Source organism: Mauremys mutica, chromosome 12 (assembly GCF_020497125.1).
Source record: "Mauremys mutica isolate MM-2020 ecotype Southern chromosome 12, ASM2049712v1, whole genome shotgun sequence".
Classification (NCBI taxonomy): Eukaryota; Metazoa; Chordata; order Testudines; family Geoemydidae; genus Mauremys; species Mauremys mutica.
Genome location: NC_059083.1, coordinates 33299928 through 33312748, shown reverse-complemented (window position 1 = coordinate 33312748; position 12821 = coordinate 33299928). Strand labels below are relative to the sequence as shown.

At 56.4% G+C, this 12821-nt stretch overlaps 1 protein-coding gene across 2 annotated transcripts in view; it reads left to right on the top strand.

Moving 5' to 3' along the window:
* Positions 1-10872, top strand: part of LOC123346494 (E3 ubiquitin-protein ligase TRIM39-like) — a 145053-nt gene extending 134181 nt beyond the window's left edge. For both annotated transcript variants that reach the window (XM_044983928.1, XM_044983929.1), the window contains exon 6: positions 10106-10872. In XM_044983928.1, the coding sequence (XP_044839863.1) occupies positions 10106-10662 (557 nt within the window). In that variant the 3' untranslated portion in view covers positions 10663-10872. The remainder of the gene's footprint in view (positions 1-10105) is intronic.
* Positions 10873-12821: the final 1949 nt, after the last annotated feature.

Sequence of the window (12821 nt, the reverse complement as noted above, 5' to 3'; positions counted from 1 at the left end):
CAACAAATTGTGCCCACGCGGCAGCTTTTCTGCCTCACAGCCGTGGCTGAGCTGTGTGTGTGTGTTTGCTCCCAGCCTGCAGCCTGACCATGTGTGCGCCCTGGTGCATGCTGGGAGAGTCTGAGCAGCTCCAGCAGGGATCAGAGAGCCCAGGGGCCATGCGCACACACTGCAGCACCACTGGCCCAGGGGTCCATGCACTCCGGGGTATCCTACTGCACAGAGCTGGGAGGGAGGGGGGCACCCAGGGCAGTTACACAAACACCACTGGGGGTCCCGTTAGGCTCACCACCTCTGAGGTGCAACAAAACAGGAAATCTGCCTGCTTCATGTACATCACCTGTCCCCTCACCCAGGCACTGTCTCCCCCTCCGAATCCCGGGAGAGGGCACCAGCCCCCAGAGGCTCCTGCTCCTGGACTGCCCCAAGTACCAACCTCACCCAGTGGGACATGGCACCAGATCTACCCCGCTGCCCCCAGTGGTGACCCCCACAGCTAGTACTTGCACGGTGGTGACTGGGTGCTCCCAATCTTACTCACTATTTCGAGCTGCCCCGTCTCTGCAGCTCCCAGGCACTATGGACCCAGAGGTCCCTTTGCATAGGCACCACCACTCCGCAGCTCCCCCGCTACAGCCACTGACACACCTGGGACTTGTAATGTCCTGGGCAGACTCACAGATTTCCTAGGAGAGTGACATGAACAAAGGGACAATCCTGGGAAAACCTGGACAGGTCAGGTTACCAACTTTCTAATCTCCCAAAACCAAACTTTGGTTCCTTAACATCCCACCACTTGTCTGTCAAAGCCTTATATTTTGCTTGATTCCGTTCAACTGTTTTTTCTCACATCATCCTTGGTAGGGGCCTCAGGTCATGCCTTTAACAATCCAGCAATGTTCAGTTTAGTATTCATCTGTTTCCCATGTAGTAACTCTGCGGGTGATCTTTGCATTGTGGCATGTCGGGTAGCCCGGAATGCTTGCAAGAAATTGGTAGTGAAGGGTATCCACAATCGCCCTTCCAGTTCAGCTGTTGGCAAAGTCTCTTCCAAACATCTGTTAAACCGTTCGATTGCCCCATTGACTTGAAGGTAATATAGGGGTGACCTTCTGTGTAAAATGTTCCTCTCTGTTAGAAAAGTTTCAAACTCCAGGGAAGTAAATCAGCGGCCGCTTCCAGGAGCTGCACGGACCTAGGGAGCCTGCCTTATCCCCGGGCCCCCGTTGCGCCACTGACCAGACTTTTAATGTCCCAGTCGGTGCAGCCAACTGGAGCTGCCAGGACGGGGGGGCTTGAACGGCTGCTGTGATGTCCTAGTACCCTCAATACACAGAGCTCCAGCAGCCGGGGTGTAAACCCCACTCGTATCCCCTGCACTGAACTCACTGACACTACCCCAGGGCTCCTCTCCTCCCAGGGCTGGGGGGTGAGTAAGGGGCACTGGAAGAGGAGGGCCAGAGGCCATGGCCAGTCACTTTTACCAATGGGAGAGCTATTCCCTCCCAGTTTTTACCAGTTGTAAGAGTGAGCGAGGATGGGGGAGGGGGCCGAGAGGAGACACCAGGGGGTCAGTGTGTTGGGGAAGAGGTGGTGTGAAGGCAGGGGATCAGGAAGAAGGGGCAGTGTGAGAGCGAGGGTTCAGGGGTGTGGGGACAGGAGCTCAGGGAGAAGGGCTGGCACAAGTGGGTGACCCCCTTTACTTTTAGGGAGCATCACTCCTGGGGAGAGCACCATCCCAGATCCTGATCCACGGGCACATCTGTGTATTTGCCGGGTGAACAGAGCTCTCTGTGTGGAGACACTTTCACGCTCACCCAGGAACCTGTGCTGGGAGGCCCCACTGCCCAGGAGGCCGAGGGCTCTCACTCCCCTGCCCTGGGGGTGAAGGGACGGGCTCTGGGGCTGCTGTTCCCCATCCCAGGAAGGGGGTGAAGGCAGTGATGAGCTGCCAAAATCATAACAACTGGTTCCCTCCTCACCCCAGGAGGAATCATGCCCCCCCCCGCGGACTCCTGCCCCAACCAACCCCCCACGTTCCTTGATGCCCCCCCAGGGACCCTTGCCCCATCCACCCCCCTTCCCTGTACCCTGAGTACCCTCCACCGCCCCATCCAACCCCTCCTCTCATTCCTGATGGACCCCCAGGACCCCTGCCCCATCCAACCACCCCTTCTCTCTGTCCCCTGACTGCCCCTGGAACCCTTGCCCCTGACTGCCTCCCACCGCCCCATCCAACCCCTGATCCTTTCTGACTGCCCCCCCCAGGACCCTGGCCCCCGTTCAATCCCCCTGTTCCCTGCCCTCTGACCCCCCACCCCCAAACTCCCCTACCCTCTCTCCCCAACACCCCCTCCCTGTCCCCTTACCGCGCTGCCTGGACCTGGCTGGGCCGGGACAGGAGTCGCGCGGCCGGAGCCGGAGGATGCGGCGGGAGCCCGGCGGCCGGAGCCAGGTGGCTGGCCGGGTGGAGCCAGGGAGGGCTGCAGCCAGAGCTGGAGCCGGGCAGCCGGGGCCGCTGCCACGCCCAGACCCGCGCTGCCAGAGCCCGGCCCCCTGGCAAAACAGCAGGGGCGGCTGGAGCCATGGGGCCAGGCCAGGCCGGAGGTGGGGGGCCGTGTCCAGAGCCGGGCATCCCGGGCACGGCAGGGCCGGGGGGGGTGCGGCCGGAGCCGGGCGGCCGTTCGGGGGGGGTCGGGGAGGGTCGCAGCCGGGGACGGGGGGGGGGACGCGGGGCCTTGCCGCAGCCGGTGAGGGTCGGGCGGGGACCCGGGGACTGGGGTGGGGGGGCCGCGGCCGGGGAGGGTCGCGGCCGGGAACGCGGGGCCGGGAACGCGGGGGGGGGGGCGGGGCCGGGGAGGGTCATTGCTGGGCCAGGGAGGGTCGGGGCTGGGCAAGGACCCGGGGACAGGGGTGGGAGCGGGGCCGGGTGGCTGGGCAGGGTCGCGGCCGGGAACGCGGGGCGGGGGGGGGAGACGCGGCTGAGGCCGGGGAGGGTCGTTGCGGGGCCGGGCGGGGACCCGGGGATGGGGCCGGGTGGCCGGGCAGGGTCGCGGCCGGGAACGCGGGACGGGTCCGTTGCGGGGCCGGGGCCGGGGAGGGTCGGGGCCAGGCGGGGGGTCGGGGCCGGGGGTGGGGCTGGGTGGCCGGGCAGGGTCACGGCCGGGAACGCGGGGCGGGAATGCGGGGGGGCCGGGGAGGGTCGGGCGGGGATGCGGGGAGGGGGGGGCGCGGCCGGGGTGGTCGGGGACGCGGAGCTGGAGCCGCGTGGCCAGGGAGGGTCGCGGCCGCGGAGGCAGGGACGGGACGGGGACCGGCCGGGGCACGGGGACCCCCCTAGGTTCCTACCTCAGCGTCGTCTTCCTGGGCCGGGGAGGCCTGCTTGCTTCTCAGCCCTCCCAGGCTTCCCGCGCGAACAGCTGATTTGCGGGAAGCCGTGGGGGAGGAGAAGCAAGGAGGAGCGTTCATGGCAGGAGGTGGAGGCAGAGCTGAGGTGAGCTGGGGCGGCAGCAGGGAGGGAGCGCTTGTTAAATTTAAATGCCCTTTTAGAACCAGTTTGTCCCACGGGGAACAACTGGTTCTAAAGGGGGCTTCTAAATTTAACAACCGGTTCGCGCGATCCGGTGCGAACCGGCTGCAGCTCACCACTGGGTGAAGGGGATGTGGACACAGACAATGTCCCCTCTTGCACTGTGAGGGGCAAACCTGGCTCCACCCTGGGCTTCAGCGCCTGAGCTCCAGCCAGAGCCTGAAAATCTATGCGGCTATTTTTAATTCCAAAGAGGGAGCCCTGTAAGCCTGAATCTGTCCACCCTGTTCCGAGACTCGCTGCTGCAGGCTGTGTAGAAGGACCCAAAGTGTCTCCAGAGTCTGGGTGTGAAAGTTCCCAGCATGTCTGACCCAGGGCTGGTTAATGGGAGCGAGGGGGGTGGCTGGCACAGTCGTTAGATGGAGACATCTGAGCTCCTGGGGCTCTGAGACGGTCTCTGTGACTGTTATCCGCTCTGGGAGATGCCCAGGTGCAGCTGCAGAGGGTCTGTGCCGCTAGCATCATCCATGGGACAAATGGCTCTGGGCAGAGAGTTCAGGCTGGAGCCAAGTCTCCATTTTCAGCCTGATTTGTGGGGGTGAGATCAGGGGCCCAGGGGGCATTTCTCTGCAAAGGGCAAATTAAACAGCAGCTCTGGAGTGTTTCATAGCTGATGTCCTGAGCCTGGCCTGCCTGTAACTGCGTTTCTGGGGATGTTGACAGTCTCTCCTTGCAAGTCACTGGGATTGGGGCTCCTAAGCTGCTCAGACAGGTTTGCAGTGGAGCTGGGTGAAATGTTTTGGACAAATAATTTATTTTCTGCAAAATTATATTTTGGGTCAACAGAAACTATTCGTGAATCCATGTCGGGTTTGCTGACTGGTTTCAATTAAGAGAAAAAGGTGCCGCCTCTTCCCTTGTAGCCTTTAGCCCAGTGGCTGGGCCCTCAGCTGGGAGCCCCAGGTTCAATCCCCCCGTGTGATGCCATGAGAGCTCGAACCGCTGGGCTCCAGGTGTCTGAAGACCAGGGCTGGCTCTAACATTTTTGGCGCCCCAAGCAAAAACAAGGAGCGCCGCTCCCCTCCGAGCATCATACCGCCCAAGGCCCCACCCCTGAGCGTCACCCCACCCAGTTCCCACCCTGAGCATTGCCCCGCCCAAGTCCCCGCCCCCTGAGTGTCACGCCACCCAAGGCCCCGCCCCCTGAGCATCACCCAAGGCCCGCCCCCAGAGCGGCGCCCCATCCCGTCCCCAACCTGAGCATTGCCCTGCCCAAGTCCCCGCCCCCTGAGTGTCACACCGCCCAAGGCCACGCCTCTGAGCATCGCATCGCCCAAGTCCCCACCCCCCGAGCGTCAGGTCGCCCAAGTCCCCGCCCCCACAAGTGTTGCGTCAGGCCGCCCAAGTCCCCGCCCCAGCCAAGCACCGCCCAAGTCCCCGCCCCCCCAACACAGCACCACACCTCCTAAGCCCCGCCTCCCCCCAGCGCCGTCTGCCCAAACAAAAAACAAAACAAAACCCCAAGTGCCGCTCCCTCCCAAGGTGCCGCCCCAAGCACGTGCTTGGTAGGCTGGTGCCTGGACCCGGCCCTGCCTACTGCATCCTAAAACTGCATTTGCTTTTTTAAAGGCCATATCACATTGGCAGCTCATAGTCACCCTGTGATCAACCAATACTCCAAGGTCCTTCTCCTCCTCCGTTACTTCCAACTGATGTGTCCCCAATTTACAACTAAAATTCTTGTTATTAATCCCTAAATGCATGACCTTGCACTTTTCACTATTAAATTTCATCCTATTACTATTACTCCAGTTTACAAGGTCATCCCGATCTTCCTGTATAATATCCCGGTCCTTCTCGGTGTTAGCAATACCTCCCAGCTTTGTGTCATCCGCAAACTTTATTAGCACATTCTCACTTTTTGTGCCAAGGTCAGTAATAAAAAGGTTAAATAAGTTTGGTCCCAAAACTGATCCCTGAGGAACTCCACTAGTAACCTCCTTCCAGCCTGACAGTTCACCCTTCAGTACGACCCCTTGTAGTCTCCCCTTTAACCAGTTCCTTATCCACCTTTCAATTTTCATATTGATCCCCATCTTTTCCAATTTAACTAATAATTCCCCATGCGGAACCGTGTCAAATGCCTTACTGAAATTGAGGTAAATTAGATCCACTGCATTTCCTTTGTCTAAAAGATCTGTTACCTTCTCAAAGAAGGAGATCAGGTTGGTTTGGCACGATCTACCTTTTGTAAAACCATATTGTATTTTGTCCCAATTACCATTGACCTCAATGTCCTTAATTACTTTCTCCTTCAAAAAATTTTCCAAGACCCTTACATACTACAGATGTCAAACTAACAGGCCTATAGTTACTCGGATCACGTTTTTTTCACTTTCTTAAAAATAGGAACTATGTTAGCAATTCTCCAGTTGTACGGTACAACCCCTGAGTTTACCGATTCATTAAAAATTTTTGTTAATGGGCTTGCAATTTCCTGTGCCAGTTCCTTTAATATTCTTAGATGAAGATTAACTGGGCCCTCCAATTTTGTCCCATTAAGCTGTTTGAGTTTGGCTTCTACCTCGGATGTGATAATATCTACCTCCATATCCTCATTCCCATTTGTCATCCTTGCATTATCCCTAAGCGCCTCATTAGCCTTATTAAAGACTGAGGCAAAGTATTTGTTTCGATATTGGGCCATGCCTAGATTATCCTTAACCTCCATTCCATTCTCAGTGTTTAGTGGTCCCACTTCTTTCTTTGTTCTCTTCTTGTTTATATGGCTATAGAACCTTTTACTATTGGTTTTAATTCCCTTTGCAAGGTCCTTCTCACTTTATCCCTACATGTTCTGACCTCAATCAGGTAGCTTCCTTGCTAATCCCACCCATCTTCCATTCCTTGTAGGCGTTCTGCTTTTTCTTAATCACCTTTCTGAGATGCTTGCTCATCCAGCTTGGTCTACAACTCCTGCCTATGATTTTTTTCCCCTCCAAATCTTAGTTGGGGCATTCAGACACTACTGTGAACGGAACATCTTAAGGAAAACAAGCCAGTGTGGTATGAATGGCCACTGATTGCTGGGGTAAAGTGGCTCCATCACCTGACCACACCTGTCCCAGGTGAGGGCTCTCTGGGGATCTTCCAGATCAGTCACTGGCCCCGGGTGATTTTAAATATCAGTGACCCACTCTCATAGCCTCCAGTCTTGGTACAAATGTGAGGGATGAATTCTGAACAGGGTCACCCCAGCTCTGTGCCCCCTCGGATCTGCAACATTTAAACCTCTCTCAGGGTACGTCTCCACTGCAGCTGGGAGCGAGCTTCCTCGTGGGGTAGATAGACATGTGATAGCTCTGCTGGAGCTAGCACACCTCACCTAGCATGTAGCACTAGCTGGGGCAACAAAGGCAGCAGCTCAGGTTACGTGCCCGAGAACCAGGGCCGGCTCTAACATTTTTGGCGCCCCAAGCAAAAACAAGGAGCGCCGCCCCCCTCCGAGCATCACACTGCCAAGACCCCGCCCCTGAGCGTCAACCCGCCCAGTCCCCAACCTGAGCATTGCCCTGCCCAAGTCCCCGCCCCCTGAGTGTCACGCCACGCAAGGCTCTGCCCCCTAGCGTCACCCAAGCCCCGCCCCCAGAGCGGCGCCCCATCCAGTCCCCACCCTGAGCATTGCCCCGCCCAAGTCCCCACCTCCTCAGTGTCACACCGCCCAAGGCCACGCCTCCGAGCGTCACGTTGCCCAAGTCCCTGCCCCCCCGAGCGTCGCGTCGCCCAAGTCCCCGCCCCCCAATCGTCAGGTCGCCCAAGTCCCCGCCCCCCCAAGTGTTGCGTCAGGCCGTCCAAGTCCCCGCCCCAGCCAAGCACTGGCCAAGTCCCCGCCCCCCCAACACAGCACCACGCCTCCTAAGCCCCGCCTCCCCCCAGCGCCGCCTTGCCAAACAAAAACAAAAACAAAAACAAACCCCGAGTGCCGCCCCCTCCCAAGGTGCCGCCCCAAGCACGTGCTTGGTAGGCTGGTGCCTGGAGCCGGCCCTGCTGATGACGTCCCCCTGTGTCTGAACACTGCCATGGACACTGGGCCAGAGCATGGGGGTGAGAATGACTCTGCAGCCCAGTGGGTTGAGCCTCCACCTGGGAGCCCAGAGTCCAGGTCCTCTGCTCCAGTGACCCTGTAATTATTGATCCATAGCCCCAGTGAGGGGAGGGGTTACGGTCCCTGGCACAGCAGTGTCTCAGCCATGTCTGCCGGGGTTTCCTTGCACCGATGTAGCTGCACCGGTTCAAACCCCTAGTGCAGACGTGCTGTGCAGGTGTGAACTGGGACTGGCCCCCGGTGCAGTTTCTCTCAGATGGAGGGGGCAGTAAGTGGGGAAATGCCCCCTCCCCTCCCCACTGCTCTGGCCTCATTAGCAACAGCCCATTAGTGCGCATTTATACCCCCTCTTGCAATCGTCCACTGTAATGCCCCCTAAATGAGCCCAATCCAGGCAACTGCCCCTGTGGGGGTGGGGCTGGGCCGGGCGAGGGGAGGGGCTGGCTGTGGGGTTTTCCTGGCTGGAAGGTGGGGCCTGTGGGGCCCACCAGCAAGGAGAATCCCAGCTGCTCCCCCTGGGGCAGGGCTGCACCCCCAGTGTGTGTGGGGACAGCACCGACCTGATCTGAGTGAGAAACCAACCACACATGGCCCGAAAGCAACAGAGATTCCCTGGGGCCTGCCTCTCCCTCCCCCCTCTCTGGCTCCTGCCCCTCCCTTACCCTTCCCTCACCCCTGTGAGGGACCCTGGACCCTGCATCTATTCTGACCCCTCACTAACATCCCTCCCTCTCTTCTCACTCCCTTTCTGCTCCCCTGGGCCTCTGCCCCTCTACTCCCACTTTGCCTCCCTGGCACATGCCCCTGCCCTCCACCCATCTCTGCCCCACTGCAACAGCCCCTCCCTTCTCCCCCTGCCCTCCTGGCATCTGCCCCTCTCCCCAAACATCCTCTGCACCCTGGAGCCCTGCCATCACTTCACACCCCCGCTATGTCCTGGCATCCACCTCTCCCCTTTCCCTCCTCTGTGCCATGTCTCCCACCCCTCCCCTCACCCTCCTCTGCTGTCCTGACTTTTGCCCTTCTTACTCCCCTCAGCCCTCCTGATGCCTGCCCCTCTCCCCACCCTCTCTGACCCCTGGCACCCGCCCCTTCCCTCGTCCCCCTGTGCCCACCCCTCCTCTAGTCCCACTCTGACCCCCCTGGCACCTGCCTCTCCTCAATCCCCTCCCCTGACACCTCCCTCTGCCCACCTGCCCTGCCTCTCACCCCTCTCTGCCCCCTGGTGCTTCTCCCTCCCCTCCACTGCCCTCCCTGTGCCTGCCCTTCTGCTCAACCCCCTCAATCCCCTGGCACCTGCCCTTTCCCTTCCCCCTGCACCCTCCTGCTGCCTCCCCCTTCCCTCCTCCTGCCCCCCAACACCTGACCCTCCCCTTGTCCCCTTCCTTCCTGGTGCCCAGCCCCTCACCACCCTCTGCCCCACTGACCCTGCTCTCCTCTCACCCCTCTGCCACCATCGCCCATGCCACCTTCTCCTTATTTCTCACCCCTGCCCCTCCCCTCCCCCTCTGGCTCCGTGGCACCTGCACCCCTCACCACCCCTCCAGTCCCCTGGTGCCAGCTCCTCCTCTGCCCCAAGTCCCAGCTCTGCCCTGGCCCCATCTGCCTGCCTGGTGCAAGTCCCTTCCCTCACCCCCCTTTGGGACCTCTGGTCTCAGCCCTTCCCCTCACCTCAGCACTGCCCCACCCCTCCCCTCCCCCTCTCCTAACCTCTGGGCCCCACCCCACCCTTCATCCTCCCTCTGCCCCCCTGGTGCCCACATCTCCCTGCACACGCCTCTGCCCCCCTAGGGCCTGCCCTTCTCCACACTCCTCTCTGCCCCCCTTCTGCTCACCTGCTCCCTCACCCCCCATTCCGCCCCTTTGGCACCGATGCCTGTTCATTCACTTCCCCCCCATGGTTCCACCTCCCCACGCCTCATCATCTCACCCCCTGGCAGCTCACCCGCCCCTTGATTTCCCCTGCCCCATTGGAGCTCCCCCATTCCCTCACACCCCTCTGCCCACTGGTGCCTGCCCCTTCCCTTGCTCCACTGTGCCTCCTGGGGTCTATCCCCTTCTTCTGCCATGGTGCCCACCCCTCGTCTCCACCCCTGCAGCCCCCTGGAACCTGCCCTTCCCTTCACACCCCTGTCATCCTGGTGCCCCTCCCTTCCCTTATCACCCCATTGCCCTTGTGCCTTCCCCACCCCTATGTCCCTCCCTCCTCCCCCTTTGCTCCTGTCACCTCCCCTCCCCTTTCCTCTCCCAGCATCAGCCTGTCCCTTCCCCTCCCCCCCCGACACCTTCCCACCCCCTCCCCTTTCCCCTCCTGCCCTTTCCCCTCATTGTCTCCTCACAGGCAGAGGGGCCCTGACTCCCCTCAGACAACACCCCCCCCCCCAGCGATTAACAGGGACACAGGTTAATTTCCCTTTGATACAAGTGACCAGCCCCTGCCCCCGGCCCTGACTCTGTGACTCTCTCCCCAGTGGACGTGACTCTGGATCCAGACACGGCTCATCCCAAACTCGTCCTGTCTGAGGATCGGAAATGTGTGAGACTCGGAGACACACGCCAGGATCTGCCCGACAACCCTGAGAGATTTGATACTTATGTCTTTGTCCTGGGTGCTGAGGGGTTCGTGGGCGGGAGGCGTTACTGGGAGGTTGAGGTGGGAGACAAGACTGAGTGGATTCTGGGGGTTTGTAGGGAATCTGTGATCAGGAAGGGGCAGGTCACACTCTCACCTGTGAATGGATTCTGGGTCATGTGGCTGAGGGATGGGGGATACGAGGCCCTCACCTCCGCAACCCCCCTCCCCGTGAGCGTCAGGCCCAGCCGGGTGGGGATTTTCCTGGACTATGAGGCGGGCGAGGTCTCGTTTTACAATGTGACTGACAGGTCCCATCTCTTCACTTTCACTGACACCTTCTCCGGGAAGCTCCACCCTTATTTCAGTCCTGGTCTCAACGCTGGGGGTACAAACGCGGCTCCCCTGATAATCTGCCCGGTCCCAGCTCAGGCCGGAGGGAATCTCGGTCCCTGACAGTGACCCCGCGGCACAGACTGGCCCCTCCCAGCCCTGCTGCTCTTCCCACCCCCTGTGTTGGGGGCCAGTTACTGCAGCTACTGGACTTCCTGTGCTGACCAGACGCTGCCAGTTTCCCTTCTCAACTGGAGGTTCCAGTCGAAAACCGGACACCTGGGAACCCCTAGCCCCCACCTTTCCCATCCCCTGCCCCAGGGGTAGCAGATGGGGGTGGATGGGATCATTGGTCAGAATTTTCTACCCCTGTGAAATCTCAGTGTAAAATATGAAAGAAAAAAGATTATTTTAATTTAGAAAATATTTTTGTAACAAGGTGTAAATACAAAAATATTTTAATTCACATTTCAACAGTATTTCAAAAACAAGCAGATAAATATATTTGTAGAAATGGACTTATTTACATTTGTTTTAATCTTTCCCTCAAATCTATAGTGAAGTTTAACTTTTCTAAATGACATCATTTGTATTTCAATTGTGGAATTTCAAGAAATCCAGAATATTTATCTTAACAAAATAAACTATTAAATTGTCAGACTGGGTTGTTCAGTTACAATGTACATGTGTTATAAACATCACAACTACACACATGTGCAGCTGCTCTCTCTGTTCCCCCCGCCCCCTTTATTATCTTGACTGCTTCTCTCTGGAAGGCAGGGCACATGCACTCACCTCCTGCTCTTCATCTTTGAAAATTAATAGTTAAAAAATGATAGAATTAATTAAGCAATATATTTAAATGAACTCAAACAAGATTATAAAATAATCTTTGAACTTCTGTCAGCATTAATTCATGTGATTTTTAACTTTCTAGCTACATAAAATGGGTAATCAAGATATGACCCTTCCTTTCTTTTTCTCACATCAATTAACAAAACACGGTCCCCAACCTCAAATGCTCTCTTCCTATCGATAGAAATCTCTTATGCAACCTCCAGTTTTTAGTTTATTTTTCTTTAGACATGTTATTTGCAGGCAATGTACTGTCACTGTGCACTATTGATTTCAGTGTACTGCCAGGCTCTTCATGTACTTCGTTCTAAGGACACAACAAATGTATTCCTTTACTCGATCATCACAAATTAACTTAAAGGTATTAAAGACGCCAGCACTTGATGACACATAACATGAAATTTGGTGAAACTTTTTGGCAAACCTTTCTTTTTTACCATAAATCAGTTGAAAGGGTGATATTTTTGTTGTCATGTGAGGTTTAGAGTACAAAGAAAATAAAGTTTCTCCAGGAAATTCATCACAATTCCTCTGGGTTCTTTCCACCACCTTCTCCAATGCTCTGTAAAAATAGTGACTGATTGATCTAATTCCTTGAAATTAGCTGTTGAACCTAATTTCTTGAAGATCTAGCTGAGCAGAGTCTGAGAGGAGGCACATCACATGGCATTGCTAGGACTCCTTTTTGTTTTAAACTTGATGCGTCATGAAGATTTTCAATGTAATAATTCAGTTTTGAAGATTTATTCACAATATGCCATTCATGGCAGAGTGCCCTAAACTTACCTTGATTATTTGACGATAAATACCCTAAAATTATCTTTTAATAGATTCATTTGTGCTTTTTATCCAGTCTACTGGTGTCTAGGTGGCATGGCCTCCTGAAGATTTGTGTTTTTCCTAATTTTAACACAGGGAAATATTAATCTAAAAATAGATAATTTTTCCTTAAAATTTCCTTCAGAAATATCTGCATTCCTTTCTCTATTTCTCACTGACTTATGTGTAATTACTGTGGTTTCTTATCCAATCTTATTGTGTTATTACATTGGGAAATATGTTGGCAAATAGGTTAATATACAACATGGTTTTTACTGTCTGACAAGACACAAAAATGTGTTGTCACTCACAATTTACAGCATGAAGCCTCATGAAGCAATTGCAGGCAATGTTCATTTTAAAATTTCTAACTGTGAATGGGCTCCCCTATCAGTTCCTGCAACCCCTGGCTGGCAGACCTCTGTGTGAATGAAGCAGCAGGCAGTCTGCCGGGGAACTTCCACCAAGCGTCTTTATGACTTTTTATGGTGCATCACAACATAGCAGCAGTTACGTGGAGCCCCTTCCTGCTCCAATTGAGAATTTTATACTGCTGCTTTCTTCTCAGCACTGAGCTAGTGACCTCATCAGGCTCCCTACAGCTGCAA